Source organism: Delphinus delphis, chromosome X (genome assembly GCF_949987515.2).
Source record: "Delphinus delphis chromosome X, mDelDel1.2, whole genome shotgun sequence".
NCBI lineage: Eukaryota > Metazoa > Chordata > Mammalia > Artiodactyla > Delphinidae > Delphinus > Delphinus delphis.
The window spans coordinates 91,608,453-91,624,191 of NC_082704.1; the positions used below are offsets into that span (position 1 = coordinate 91,608,453).

The 15,739-nt window shown below is 35.5% G+C and overlaps 1 protein-coding gene across 3 annotated transcripts in view; it reads right to left on the minus strand.

Moving 5' to 3' along the window:
• Window positions 1–15,739, minus strand: part of USP9X (ubiquitin specific peptidase 9 X-linked) — a 126,552-nt gene that overhangs the window by 63,031 nt on the left and 47,782 nt on the right. For 2 of the 3 annotated variants that reach the window (XM_060002792.1, XM_060002790.1), the window contains exons 10-14: window positions 15,585–15,737; window positions 14,570–14,674; window positions 10,263–10,469; window positions 8,768–8,904; window positions 7,448–7,596 (exon numbers count right to left, since the gene is read on the minus strand). In XM_060002792.1, coding sequence (XP_059858775.1) covers window positions 7,448–7,596; window positions 8,768–8,904; window positions 10,263–10,469; window positions 14,570–14,674; window positions 15,585–15,737 — 751 coding nt within the window. The remainder of the gene's footprint in view (window positions 1–7,447; window positions 7,597–8,767; window positions 8,905–10,262; window positions 10,470–14,569; window positions 14,675–15,584; window positions 15,738–15,739) is intronic. The other variant, XM_060002791.1, reaches the window with a different exon arrangement.

A 15,739-nucleotide genomic window follows, 5' to 3' on the forward strand; every position in this document is an offset into this window, starting at 1 on the left:
AAAAAATCATATTACCAACCTCTATCTAGGAAGTTAGAGTTAACGCAAGATGCTACTCTACATAATGAAGTTATCATACCAAAATCACCACCAGCATGTTATGAAAGCCTTGAACATTCTCAGATAAATTTAAGAAAACCTACCCTTCTATCACAGCACGATGATGGGTATATATTGGTCACTAGGCCTAGCTTAATTTGGAAATTCCTTAAAAAAATTTTAATAAAATAAAGCTAGTAAACCCTTTGGTTTTACTTTCATTAGAGTATACCCTACAATGGAAGAAAAAAGTCTCACAGTGTTTGCAATGAAAGACCAGAGCAAAAAAAATCTTTAAAAGCACCTCCGGTCCTAAAAACATGTTGGACAGTGTTTTTTTGTTTTTATTTTATTGGAAAAAGCCATATATGATCTGGAAATGGTCAAGTTAATTTGTGGCTTAGAGCAGAAGAAAGCTGAAGCAAATGTTCTGAACACGTGCTTTCAACTACTTGGGAATCAGTGACATTTCTTCCAGAAAGTTGAGGCAAGTTATGCAGGAATAAAAAATTATGTAATTTTTAAAAAAGAAATTGTATAATTTAATTAGAATTAATTATTGGTATTTCCATATCCTGGATCTTATGGTATGTGTATGCTAGTGCCAAAGAATTCTGATTGTGTGTGACGCTTTAGACATAGTAATGGTAATGTCTTAATTTTTTTTAAAATTAATTTATTTTTGGCTGCATTGAGTCTTTGTTGCTGCACGCGGGCTTTCTCTAGTTGCGGTGAGCAGGGGCTACTCTTCCTTGCGGTGGCTTCTCTTGTTGCGGGGCATGGGCTCTAGGCGTGCAGGCTTCAGTAGTTGTAGCACTCAGCTCAGTAGCTGCAGCATGCAGGCCCTAGAGCGCAGGCTCAGTAGTTGTGGCGCACAGGCTTAGTTGCTCTGCAACTATAGGATCTTCCTGGACCAGGGCTTGAACCCGTGCCCCCTGCATTGGCAGGCGGATTCTTAACCACTGCGCCACCAGGGAAGTCCAATAAATGTCTTCAAATACACTGAGGTTTCTTCTCTGAACAAAATCTTAACATGTTGTAAAGATGGACCACTTACAATGTTTAGAAACATCTTTTGATGCTTTGGTGAAGAAAAGCAGCCCAATGTATTATGACTACCTGCTTTCTACTTCCACATAATACTGCTATCTACCCAAGTCCTAAACACATATTGTCTACTCCCCAAAAAAGTCAATTTCATTAGGGCTCAGGACTTGAAGCACTACTTCTCAAGAGGTTTTCTCAAGAAATTGAGTAGAATTCTATTCCACTATGTAGCAATTTTCTTTTTCAGAGCATCAGTCAAAGTACCTGAATAAATGATGGACTTTTTTCCTTAACAAGGAGTTTACACACAGTTTTGTTTGTCAGGTTCTTTTTTAGGGGAAATTTTAATAATTTCAAAAGTAAGTTTAAAAAATAATATAAGAAACACTTATGACCTTTACTCGCATCACCAGTTGTTTACATTTTGCCCCATTTGCTTAACTAATCATCACATATATGTATGTGTGTGTGTGTAATTTTTCTAAACCATTTGAGAGTAACTTGGCGACATGTCCCTTTATTCCTAAATACTGCAATGAACATTTCTGAGTAACAGACATTCTCTTACATAACCACACACAATTATCAAATTAACACTGATACAATAGTATTGTATTATCTAACCCAAGGCTTCTCAACAGCACATTATTGCCATTTGGGGCTGGATAATTCTTTGCTGTGTTGAACTGCCCTATGCAGCAGTGTAGGATATGTAGCAGCATCCCAGGCCTCTACCCACTAAATTCCAGGAGCATCCTTGCCCAACTGCCCCCCTCCCAAATTAAGATAACCAAAAAATATCTCCAATTTTACCAGTAATGTCCATTTATGCCTTCTTTACCCCAAATCCAAGATTAAGTACACACTGCTTTCAGCTGTCACGCTAATTCTTCTTTAATCTGGAGAATTCAACATTCTTTTTATTTCTTGACCTTTTATAAAACTATGAGCCAATTTTGTTGCATGTTGCTTAATGTGGGCTTCTCTGATGCTTCCACATGATTAGATTCAGGCTAGGCATTTTGGCAACAAAGAGTACCACAGAAGTAACCCTATATCCTCCTCAAAGAATCATTATCAGGAGGAACAGCGTATGTCATTCTGCGGCAGTATTCATGTCAACTTTGATCACCTGGTCGATGCGGTTTCCATCCGGTTCCTCCACTGTAAAGTTACTATTTTCTTTTTTAATTAATTTGTGGGGACATACTTTGAGACTATGTAAATAGCTTGTCTATCAAACTTTTACCCACCAGTTTTAGCATCCTCTCCCTTTTATTTAGGTGGCAGCACTTTATCAAGAGCTGGGACCCTGAACATAGGGAAGAGATTTGAAAACATTCAATGAAAGCCAAACAATAATCAAGAAAAGTCAAGAAGTAAGAAGATCCCTCTATACTAAATAGGAATAGAGGAGCCCTACACTTCGCCACAGAGCAGTTTCCGGGCTTATAAAACATAAACAAGATGGTTGGTGGTTCTGCCCATAAACATTCAGCTCTAAATAAAGAGATCAGTGAGCTTATGGCTAAGGCTAACATGAACTGGCTCGTCATTATTATTTTTTTAAATTTATTTATTTTTGGCTGCATTGGGTCTCTGTTGCTGCGTGTGGATTTTCTCTAGTTGTGGCGAGTGGGGGCTACTCTTCGTTGCGGTGCACAGTCTTCTCATTGCGGTGGCTTCTCTTTGTTGCAGATCATGGACTCTAGGCACACAGGCTTCAGTAGTTGTGGCATACGGGCTTAGCTGCTCTGTGGCATGTGGGATCTTCCCAGACCAGGGCTCAAACCCGTGTCCCCTGCATTGGCAGGCGGATTCTTAAGCACTGTGCCACCAGGGAAGTCCAGGAGCGTGGAGTCTTAACCACTGGACCACCAGGGAAGTTCCTGTATATTGATCTTAATTCCTGCAATCTAGGGGAACTCACTTATTAGTTTTAATAGATTTTAGCATATTCTTTAGAATTTTCTGTATATGAGATGGTGTTATCTATTAGACATAATTTACAATTTCTTTTCCAATCTGGATGCTTTTTATTTCTTTTTCATGTCTAGTTGATCTCGCTAACATCTCCAGTAGAATGTTAAATAAAAGGGACTAGAGTGGACATCCTTGTCTCATTCCTAATCCTAAGAGGAAAGCAGCCAGTCTTTCACCATTAAGTATGATGTTAGCTGTAGGTTTTTTGAGATGCCCTTTATCAGGTTGAGGAAATTTCCTTCTATTCCTGGTTTGCTGAATGTTTTTATAATCAAAGGTGTTGGATTTTGTCAAATGCTTTTTCTGCATCTACTGAGATGATCTCATAGTTTGGGCCCTTTATTCTATTAATATGGTATATTACAATTGACTTGGGGTGTCAAATCAACATTGTGTTACAGGGATACATTCCATTTGGCCCTGGTGCATAATCCTTTTTATATGTTGCTGGATTCCGTTTGCTTGTTTTTTTTGATAACTTTTGACTATATCACAAGGTATACTGATCTGCAATTTTCTTTTGATGTCTTTGTATTATTTTGGTAGCAGGATAATAATGGCTTCAAACTATGAGCCTGGAAGTATTCCCCTTTTTGAAAGAATATGTGAAGGACTGGTGTTAATTCTTCTTTAAATATTCAGTAAATTCAGTAATTCACTAATGAAATTCACTAAACCTGGTTCTGGGCTTTTCTTTGTGGGAAGTTTTTTGATTACTAATTCAATCTTTTTACTTGTTATACATCTATTCAAATTTTCAATTGCTTCTTGAGTCAATTTCAGTAATCTGGCATTCTCTTATTTTTTAAATTTAAGGTTAGTGGTGATGGCCTCTCCTTTTTGACTTTCACAACTAAGCCTAACTAAAGGTTTGTAAATTTTGCTGATCTTTTCAAAGAACCAACTTTCAGTTTCATTGATTTTCTCTTCTCTATTTCACTTATTTCTGCTCTAATCTTTATTAATTCCCTTTTGTTTTCGGGTTAGTTTTCTCTATTCTACCTTTTGAAGGTGAAATGTTACTGATTTGCTGTCTTTCTTCTTTAATACAGGAATTCTGCAGTATAAATTTCCTCTAAGCACTGATTTCGGAACACTCCGTAAGTTGTGACATTTTGTTCTTTTTCATTCATCTCAGCATATTCCCATTTCACTTGGCATTTCATCTTTGACCCACTGGTTAGTAAAGAATGTATACTTTCCATACACCTGTGAAATTCCCAAATTTACTTTTTAATTTATAATTTAATTCCACTGCGTACAAAAAACCTACTTGTATAATTGCAATGCTTTTAAAGTTAATAAGGCTTGCTTATAGCCTAGAGTATGGTCTATCCTGGAGGATATTCTGTGTATACATGAGAAGAACGTACATTCTGCTGTTTTCGGGTGGAGTATTCTACAGATATCTTTTAGGTACAGTTTATGGGTTTATACTGTTCAGGTCTTCTATTCCCCCCTCCATCCCCCATGGCTTTGAATTACTGTCTGCTGTCAGTTGCCTTCAGCCTAATTACTTCCTTTAATATTTCTTCAAAGGCAAGTTCGCTAGCAACAAATTATCGCCAACGTTTGAGAATGTCTTTACTTTGCCTTCATTTCTGAAAGACAGTTTTGCTGAATGTAAGGTCCTTAGTTGTCAAGTCCCTTCCCTGCCCCTGGCACTTTGAAAAGGTTGGCCTACTGCCTTCTGGCCTCCAATGTTCTGATAAATCAGTTGTTAATTTTACTGGGGTTTCCTTGTATATGAGGAGGTAATTGAAAGTGGCAGTCCTCAGAAGACAAAATGCAAAAATGTGATCTACAATAAAGACAAGTCCTCCAACTCTATCCAGAAACCAGGAAAAATGGTAAATAAAACTTTTATAAGTGTTCAAGCCAGTACAAAGTCTATCCTACCAATAAGGTAAACCTTAAGTGAAAACTGAGAGATGGTTTTATACTGTGCTGTATGCATATAAAAAAACTTTTAAAAAATGACTTGGTAAGCACCAGTGCTTGAAGGCAATAAGAACACATGAGTAAATATTGAAGATAATTTTAGTAAGTTCATTACTTTATCTAAATAATGTTAAAACAGGAGGCAGAATCGGCTGACCATACAATTGAGGAAATGTCGCCACACACCCCACCCCACCCCGCCAAAGCTTAAGATACTAGTACAGATGAAACACTGGCAGGACAAATAATACTGGTGAAATACTTATCAGAAATTGAGAATATCGGTAAACTAGAAGCCTGATGCTATCCTGCTGAATAATGTCTCATACCTAAGGGGATCCATGCAACACTTTCATTATATAGAGGCTAAAACGTAATTTATTTTTGAATTGCAAATTTGGAAATCGGTGGTTGATCGATTTCCAAATGGTGTGAAAAGTTTGTTTTAACAAGGAAAATTTTACTAGCTTTAAAAATTACTTTCTCCCCCATATTTAAGTATCTGGAGACTGATCAGTATTAATCAGAATATTACTACAATAGAGGAAGAAAAGGTATCAAAGATAGTTAGAAGGTATGGTGTCAATTAAGTCAGGGGAACATAACAGTAGCAACAAGAATTCAAGGGCTTACTATGTACCAGGCATTATTCTAGCATAAATAACTTGTTCAAGGTCATACACCTAATATGTTAGGTCATGTTTCAAATCTAGGCAATCTTACTATGCAGATTCACATCTCTTACTTTGTGAAGATACAGACAATATAAAAAGGGAAACTGGAAGCAATGACTCATGTAGAATTTGACTACAAAGGAAAAGAAAACCCTAGTGAGGCTGAACTGTACATGTATCATCTCCTGATAGCCTCGAGAGCAGGATTCTCAACCTCTGACAATGAAATTAAATGAAATACCACATGCAAATAAATTAAGTAAAAATTAGCAATGCAACACATGTGGTTTATATTAAGGCTTCATTTGGGGGGAAGGCCTGCATTGGCATCTGTGAGGGCTTTGTACCATCAAGAAGAGGTGGCATCATAACAGAATGTGAGTTACATTAAACTGAGCCGAGATGTTTGAATGCTTGGGAGTACTACATGCAAACCTCTTTTGCCTCTCTCAGATTTTGTTTGCATTTGGTATATAACATAAATCATATGGTTGCATGCCTATGTTGCCCTGATTATTCTATCATGCTACTTAGATGGAACTTAGGACTGAAATGATAAAAGATTATTGCCTGGTGCCTATCAGTTGCCTGATGCTTAAACCGGCTATGCAATCTATTAACTAGGAGGACTCAGCTGGCCCAGAGTGGTAAATGGAAGAACAGAGTCAACAAAATCAGTTCAGGTATCTTGAGAGCGGCTTAGTTTCTCAATTATGTTTATCTGAGTTTTATATATGGGAATGTATGTATGTACCTTAAGTGTTAAGCAAAGCAAAAACCTTGTGATTTATAAGCACCTTGGTTGGGATTTTATTCAACAATGCCAAGAGTCTAACTCTTCAAATAATGAGTATTAGAAATACCCTCATTTTTAATACGTATATTGGCTTCTGCAGACTCTACTATAACATGTTAAAGGAGTGGTATGTTCAGTAACCATTATGTTCAATTCTATCTCTGTGGTAATATAAAGTTTTCTTTCTATGGCAATGTGAAGAAACTTAAACCTACAAGATAGTTCTGGGGTTTATTTTGGGGCCTATGAGTTTGGCATAAGAGAGAGGAATATGTACTAAGAACCCATCTGTACCCTAGCACACAGACTCAGACACAACTGTCAGAGGGCAAAAGCACATTGAAACAGAGCTCCACATACAGCAGGCGCTTAAAAACGGACTGTTGACACCACAGAAATCTTTACCTTAACATGTTAAAACAAATCCACACTTTGAAACCAATGTAAACATGTGGATTCTAGTAGCCTCGGATCTCTTTCTTATAAACTTTTAATTCGTAAAGTCTGAAGAACTTATGAAACATGGACTTAGGATTACAAAAGAACTATAGTATTTGCAAGAACAGACTTAGAAAAAAGTTTTCTTGAAAAGATAACGGTGGTGGTAGTAAGGAAACAAAGGATGAAAATGAGTCAGGTACATACCTAGGAAGGTAACAACCAATTGTAGCATAGGCAGGCAGAGCTCCCAGGCAGGGAAGAAAAATAAATCAACTTAAACAAGGAGAGTGGGTAAGGCAAGCACTTAGTAAAGAGCCTTGAAATGCTGGCCTGGAGTTTAGAGTGTGTAAGATTTGGGAGTAAAAGTGGATCACAAGTTCATAAAGGAACACAGTTCATAAAATCAACTACCTCGCATCTTTAAAAATACATTTGTTGTCACTTCTAAGGTAACTGATGAAAAAAAAACGCTGGTAAGGGAAACTGCTGTTATTTTTCATAGTTCATGTTAGCTTACAATACATACCTCTAGCATATAGTCTCATGCTTTCCATATAAGTTGCAAGGTTTTCTGCTACCAAAGTAACTAGGGCATGATTGTGCTGAAGTTGATTGATTAAGTCATGGCGATAGAATACATGGGGACTTCGCTGAGTTTGACTGAAACGAGAAGAACTTAACAATATAATTAGGCAATTAAACTCTGTTGTAATCGAAAGAGCTTATACAATCTAAATTCCAAGATACTAATTTAAACACTTAAAATGGTTTCCTTTATAAGAGAATTAACTTTGGGCCGTTTATTTTCTTTAATGACAATATTAAGCTATTTAAAAGAAAATAATCAATGCCTCAAAAATAAGACATTAATTCCACTATTCTTCCTTCATACAAAAACTATGCATTAATATTCTCCAATTTCACACTATGGGAAAATCAATGACTGATTTCTTCTCCCATACTACAGTAGTAGCAAAGCACTTACAAGTTTACATGATTATTTCCAGAATTATAAAATAGAAACATTTCTTGTAACATTAGCACCACAAAGATTATGTTGTAAATGTAGTGGAGAATTTAATCAAAGAAAGTGCTTTTGTTAAAATTTTATTTATTAGGCATTCAAAGTACAGAATTATCTCTTATTTCCATCAAGTATGCCAGATAATTTCAGTGGCATGTGTTGTATCTATTAATCTCATTCCTCACTGCATTTTATCCTTCCTGCTTTGTTTCCCTTTTTGCCTGGATCTACCCTAATCCGTATTATATATTTCTTACAGACATTATATTTCTGTAATTGGTTTACTTTGCAATGTTTTAACGTTTTATTAACTTTGAAATGTCATACTACAGAAGTTTTCACAGTAAAATAAACCTATTGGCTTTTTAAATAGTTAGTTTTTAAAGTTAATTTCAAACACTAGATTTCAGGTATGTTCAAATGATGAAAGATGATAGGTATAGTTTAAAAATACTTTCTGATTTATTTTAGCTAAAGTTTGTTAAATAGCCGACTTTAAATATCTTACATGCCAAACTTTAGTTACTGGAATAATCTGTTCTTGTACTTTCTGGTTATAAGAGTTGGAAAAGATAACATGAAAGCAATATTATCATCTTTATTCTGATACTTATCACTAAATTGTGTCTTACTTCCTCTTCAATAAGAGAGGTGGATATGATAAAGGAATCTTCTTTTGTTCAAATTTAATCCATGTGTAAGCGTCCTGTCACCCCACTGTAATTTTCTTTTTTAAAACTCGCTTTCACCAACTGACAATGCCGTTTCTTTTCAAGAAAATACATAAATAAAAATATTGAAATTTTCTGCCAGAAGCCTTACCTCAAATTTTGAGGTGCTTCGCCAAACAAACTACAAATTTCTCTTATTTGTTTCAGTGCAGGAATTACCCATTTGTCATTTGTACGAAGTTCTTCTATAAAGCGATCTATCCACTGGATCTTCTGTGTGTCACGGTCCTTAAAAAACAATTTCAATGTTTTATATAGGTCAATACTCAGGAGAATTCCACCTTCAAATTAGTTTGAGAATTACAAAATAGAGCTTTTAAGATTAGCATCATACACATTATGCTGTAACTGCAGTAAAGAATAATAAAAAGCTGCTTTTAAGTACATTTTTATTCCACATATACTACCAAAACTCCCACAAGTAAAACACTATTATAAAAACTCAACATGACACGGATTCAGATATATCTACAGAAAGGTATTAAGCACACTGAAAAGTTTGATTTTAAGTTGCCAGGAGGTAGACATTTAGCTTTATCCAATGTATTAGGAGAGTCTACCACATAAGAAAATCCAGCAATAACGTGTAACTCCAATTGTTACTCTGTATGGGTTTGTTTTTAGCATAGTAAGGAACATTGAAAATTTGTTTTACCAAGAAAATAGTACGGCAACTGAGTGAAAAAAATTCACCAAAAATAAATTCACACACAAGGAGAGAAAGAGACAGAAACAGGAATAAGCAATTAAAAATTAATGTTATAAAATCAAAATAACTTCAGATATATTTTACTTCTCATACTTTACTCCTTCCCTGAGTCAATAATAATCAGAAATGTAGGTTTGTGTACCTAACAATTTTAAGTACAGATTATTTTTATTTTGTGTTTGTGTCTCTCTTTAATGAAATAATTTAAACTCAAGGTTCTTATTACTATTTGGTATACTAAATACTTAATGAACTACTAGTACAAGTGCAGTAAAAAAAAAAAGAAAACACCTACGTGAGCTATTAGTTCTTATCTAAATTTCAGTTCATTAGTATAGGAAATAGTTTTAACAAGTAGGAAATTAGTTACTCAGCAATATTCATTTTACCATGAATTAAAAAGATACACATGCTAGAAGTTAGAATGTAGGGAAGCTGTTGATCTGCTCATAGGGAAGGCACTAAATGTTTTAGTGTTTAGGAAATTCTACTAATTCTTCTTAACTTCCGTAAGAAGCAAAGAAAACCTAACTTCTCTTACCTCTAAAGTCCATAATCGACTTTAATATCTTATATGATCTACTGATATTTGAAACTGGTATTTCAGCACCATACATCTGACACTACCACCACTATATTACTTGTTTTGTTTATACCGTCTTTCTACTAAGAAGACTAAACTGCTTTTAGATGATGCACAAAACTTAGACATAGAGACCTAAGAGGAAGAGAGACCTACATGAACAAAGTATGTCAATTCTTGAAGATCATTTCAAAAATAACAATGTCAGAAAAATCTGGAACTATTCTATATCTACGCCATCCTCATGGTGAACGAGAAGGGTCACAAAAAGTGAGCAAGGCAGCACAACCTCACCTGGGAGCAACTGTAATCTAGTATTTTTATGTGGGCACTGAGAGCCAGGTCCATGATGTCTACAGGCACATCATCACTATGGGCCAGATTCCACAGGAGGTTCAACACTTTGTGTGCCATCACACCATCTTTATCATCTTCTGCAAGACGACGTATCAGCTCAAGTAGCTTTTCTCGCTGCTTTTTACTTGCATTTGTCCAACTGGCCTAGAAAAAATTTTTTAAATGATATGGAAACAACACATATTTATTGGTCACTGCTTAAAACTGTCACTGGATAAACTATATTCATCAGAAAAACAACACAGCTAAGCACAGCATTATTCAAGTGGTATCTGAGCGATAAGACAGGACAGATTTAAATTCCAGGAAAAACAAAAGAATCTCCATTTACAGTTAAATACCGTAGATCAGAGTTTCTCAACCATGAGTACTACAAACATTCTGGACTGGAAAACTCTTTTTCCAGTTTTGTGGGGGGCTGTCACGTGCACTGTAGGAAGTTTAAAAACACCCCTGGCCTCTACCCCACTAGAAGCCAGTAGCAACTCCTCCTCCTAGCTGTGACAACGAAAAATATCTCCAGATATTGCCAAGCATCTCTGGGAAGCAGAACAGCCTCCTGCCTTAGATTCAGTCTGTCATTTGCACCTTTAAAATTATATTAAAAGATGTTAAAGACAACTTGATATACAAACATTTTCATAATAAATGAAAAAAGCCTTTTATAGAGCAATGTGCATTACACGCATTTAAAAACAGAAGTCTATAACAAAGTCTGTTATTATCCAAGACTTACACAGAACAGAAATGATACAATGCTATTTCAATTTAGAAGACAGAATACTCATTTAAAAACTCTAAAATGGAAAAACAAAAAACAAAAAAACAAACCCTCTCTAAAATGGTACTTTTTAAATGCCCAGTTTATACAATGGGGTATGTGTGCAGGCTGGTGGCATCTGGTGGGTAGAGGTCAGGGATGTTGCTAAACAACATGAGAAAAGGTGTATGTATAACGTTGATAATCAGTGTTTATTGGAAAATAAACTGAAATCAACCTAATGGCAAATAGCAGAAGGATGATTAAGTAAATTACAGAGGATCCTTTCAATGAAATTATTACTCAGACATTTACAATGTGATAAATACAGGGTATGTCATAAGTCAACTGGAGTGCATACTTCTAATTCCTCCTAGACCCCTTAAAATTATGAAAGGAATAAGAGAAAGCTGCTAGGAATATAAAACAAGACTGAAATATTAGACTGTATTACAATTAAGAACATTTTAAAGAGAGACACCAGCAAACATTATGTGCCTCCTAAAGAAGAGCACATCACCACCTATGACATATTCTAGCAAAACAACAACAAAAAAGGCTCTGTATCATACTTTTGATATACAACAAAGCAATAATCAATCCAGTTTCCTCAACAAATAATTTACCAGGAAAAAGTAAAGACAAAGGGGGGAACTGTAGATTCAAAGAGACTTAAAAGACATATGCAACTGATTACAAACTATGGAGCCTAGCTCAAACAAACTCCAAAAATAAGGTATAATCTGAGGCAACTGAAGTTTCATCACTATTTGAGAATATTAAGGAATTATTAGTTTTTAGGTATGATAACGATATTGTGAAGTTTTTCTTCATGTACTTATCTCTAACAGACATATACTAGAATCATTAAATATGAAAAGGAGAATCCATTAAGAACATTTGTTTAGGGCTTCCCTGGTGGCATAGTGGTTAAGAATCCACCTGCTAATGCAGGGGACACGGGTTCGAGCCCTCGTCCGGGAAGATCCCACATGCCATGGAGCAACTAAGCCCGTGCACCACAACTCCTGAGCCTGCGCTCTAGAGCCCGCGAGCCACAACTACTGAGCCCACGTGCCACAACTACTGAAGCCTGCACGCCTAGAGCCCATGCTCCACAAGAGAAGCCACCACAATGAGAAGCCCGCGCACCACAATGAAGAGTAGCCCCCATTTGCCACAACTAGAGAAAGCCCGCGCACAGCAACAAAGACCCAACGCAGTCAAATAAATAAATAAAAATTCCTTCCTTAAAAAAATAAACATTTGTTCATCCAAAGCCACCATAAGATGAGTAAAAAAAAAAAAAAACAAAAAACAACCACAATTTGCAACACCTGAACTGATAAAGATGGCTAGTGTTCAGAATGTCAAGAATTCCTAAGAACCAATAAGTACAAACAACTCAAAAGGGAAAAATTAGGCAAAAGACTTGAACAGGCTTTTCACACACACACATAAAAGGAGAATAGAAACATATGAAAAGATGTTCAACTTCATTAGTGATCAAGGATATAAAAACCAATACGACAATGAAGTAACATTTGATACCAAGCAGACTGTCAAAACTCCCAAATTCTGACAAAAACAAGTGCTGGCAAGGATGTGAAAATCTCAATGGGACTGTAAACTGGTATAACCACTTTGAAGAACGAAGACCTAATTAGAACTCAAACACTGAAAAACTAGACCAGCTAGACCAGGCAAGTACATAAGTCTAATCAATAAGCTTTGAAATCATTTGGTTGCACTCTATAAAGAACTGCAAAGTGACCTGGACTTCATGCTTCTTTTGAATCATCTTTAGTAGAAAGTTTCAAGACACACTCCATAAGAACGTTAGTTTTACCAACACCTCAAAAAACAGTGCTTGTTACCAAATAGTAAGCCCTCAATAAACATCTATTAATCCAAAGGGGGGGAGCATAGATGATGGAATTATTTTTATATTTAGACTATTGTTGTATTTAGACCACTCTTAGAAGTGGTCTAAAGTAGAGGGTCCAGAGAATGTAATAACAATCAACCTCTTCTTTCTCCTCCCATCATGGCCATCACTGGTCATGTACCATCATTTCGTAAGTCATCTCAAAATTAAAAATGAATGGCAATTAACTTTAGAGTACCCCACTGTAACTGATTCTGTTATTTCCTTAGCTGCCTTTGTTGTACTTCAAACTTAATTTTTCCATAAGGCAGTGATTTACAACTTTAATGTACTTAAGATTCATCTGAGAATCTTGCTTAAAATACAGACTCCCAGGACCCATTCCTAGCAACTCAGAGTTAATTGGTCTTAGGTAGAAGCCAGTAATTGGTATTATTTTTTCTTCAATTGTGAAATACACATCAGGAAGGTACAAACATACACATTATACTACATAATGTAAACACCTATGTAACTATTACCCAGGTCAAATGTAATATGGTAAGCAGCACTCCAGAAGCTAGCTGGGTCTATTTCTGAAGTTTATGTTAATGCAATCAAGGTATATGAAATTCTTGTGTGCCTTCATTCCTTTCTTCAACCTTCTCTTTATTAGACTCACCCTTGTGGTTGAGCTGCTCAAATCTGCTCATTCTCATTGGTATGTTTCATTATATGAACATTCCACAATGTATCCATCTTACATAGCAATTTTTAGCTATTATAAATAATTCTGCCACAAATGTTGATTGTGTATACTGGTGTATATATGCATGAGTTTCTCTACAGTATATATTCAGAAGTCAAAACGATTAAGTCATGAAAATCTTACACTTTTCCAGAAACACCAAACTATTTTCCTAAGTGGTTGTAGGAACTTATGTTCCCACCAGCAGTCAGTATAACTGTTATAACTGTTATTTTTAACAAGATCCCTTCGTGATCTAATGCCAGTTGTTAACAGAATGCCCCTATGTGAACACTGCCATAACATCTTGTGTTCTTAATCCACAAATTCACCAAACACTTGGCTTTTACAAACCCAGCACTAGTAACTGGAGAGAGACCACTACACAATATGGCTTTAAAAAGTGCATCATGGCACCAATGCAGATATGACTGTAGGAGCTCTTGGGCTACCTTTTGAATTACATTTCCATTAAGTCCATGAATTACATTTCCAATTCGCCTGTGCATATCACCCCAGACTATTAAGGTATTGGTAGTCCTTGCTGTTGATTCTTTATTTTTCATTGCAACCAATTAATCCTTCCCTGCAGTCCTACAGTTCACTTGAACCTATAATAAAAACACAAACTGCTAGGGGAAAGGAATCCAAATTGACAACTGAATTAAAAAAAAAATCCTTATTTATGAGGACTATTATTATAAAAATGAATATCAAGATCTCATTGAAAAAGAAAACAATGGTCAATTCCTTTACACTAGAAACTGTTTAATGATTTCCATTTAAGTACTTACTGGGTAAGAACCATTCATAGATTTAATGAATTAACTGTATTAAAAATGAAACTGTACTACTATGTTAACTATTACCTTAAAGCAGTCAAAAAGATGATCGAGTTGCTCAGGAGAAAAATCCCATGCCAACTTTGCCAGTAGATCATGTACATTCTTCACAATGGCTTCATGCTTCCCCGCCTATTGAAAAACCAAAGAAAATCAGAGCATACTAAAATTTGAACAGCAATAAGTAGCATACACTGTCTGTGGAAAACTATTAATAAAGTATTCCCATCTCCAACTAACTGTGTAACCTAAGAAAATTCCTAATATTTTACATGTTTTAGAACTGCCATCTAAAACCTGACAACTCAATTTCTTGACATACATGGTTAATGTAGACTTTGGGAATTCATGTGAACTTTTATTACAGTTTATTGAATTTAACATGCCAGTTCTAACATTGCAAATAGGAGAATAAGGCCCACCAGTGGTACTGTTTCAAAATTGGAACCTTAAGCACTCAAAGGCAAAACTGAATGCTTTCTTGGTTTCTACAGACTCAATGAACAAAGCTTTGTAATCTAGAACTCATCAATACTTCCTAAGTGATCCATGAATAGAAACTTGTCATTAAGATAATCAAAGGAATCACATAGTTTCTATCTCTGAGACCAAAGATCACTTACCCTTCTAAAAGCTATTAATCTTTCGGATTATTACAGGATTTTATAAATAATCTAGTGATTTAACTTTCCTGACATCGGAGTTCTTTGTTTTCAGTATATGAAGAAACCAATTATGGATGTCTTATACGCTTTCAATAGACATTTCTTATTATTTTACGTTTGCCTCTTATTTAAAACCTACAAATTGCCAACCTTTACCAAATACATACAGTAGATGTTGGAATATTTTTTATTTTAGAAATATTACTGGCCATCTCAAAAGGATTCTTGACAGGACTTCTGTAAACAATAAGCATTTACCTATACTAAAAGTCAAACAGTATAAGTCTTCATCCCTTTTAACTACAACTATTACCATTTCTTTAGTTTTTAGTACATTTCTTTTACAAACCAAAGAGCCACCATCTTAAATTCCTTACCTGCGCTGCCCAGATATTATCAAGATCTTGTAAGGTCAGGGCCTTTTCTTTGATGACAAAACGAAGAATCTTCTCTAGCTTTTCTACATACTGTGGTTGATGAAGACTATCTCGCAAGACTATGGATAAAATATTGTTCTGCTGTATCCACTCCT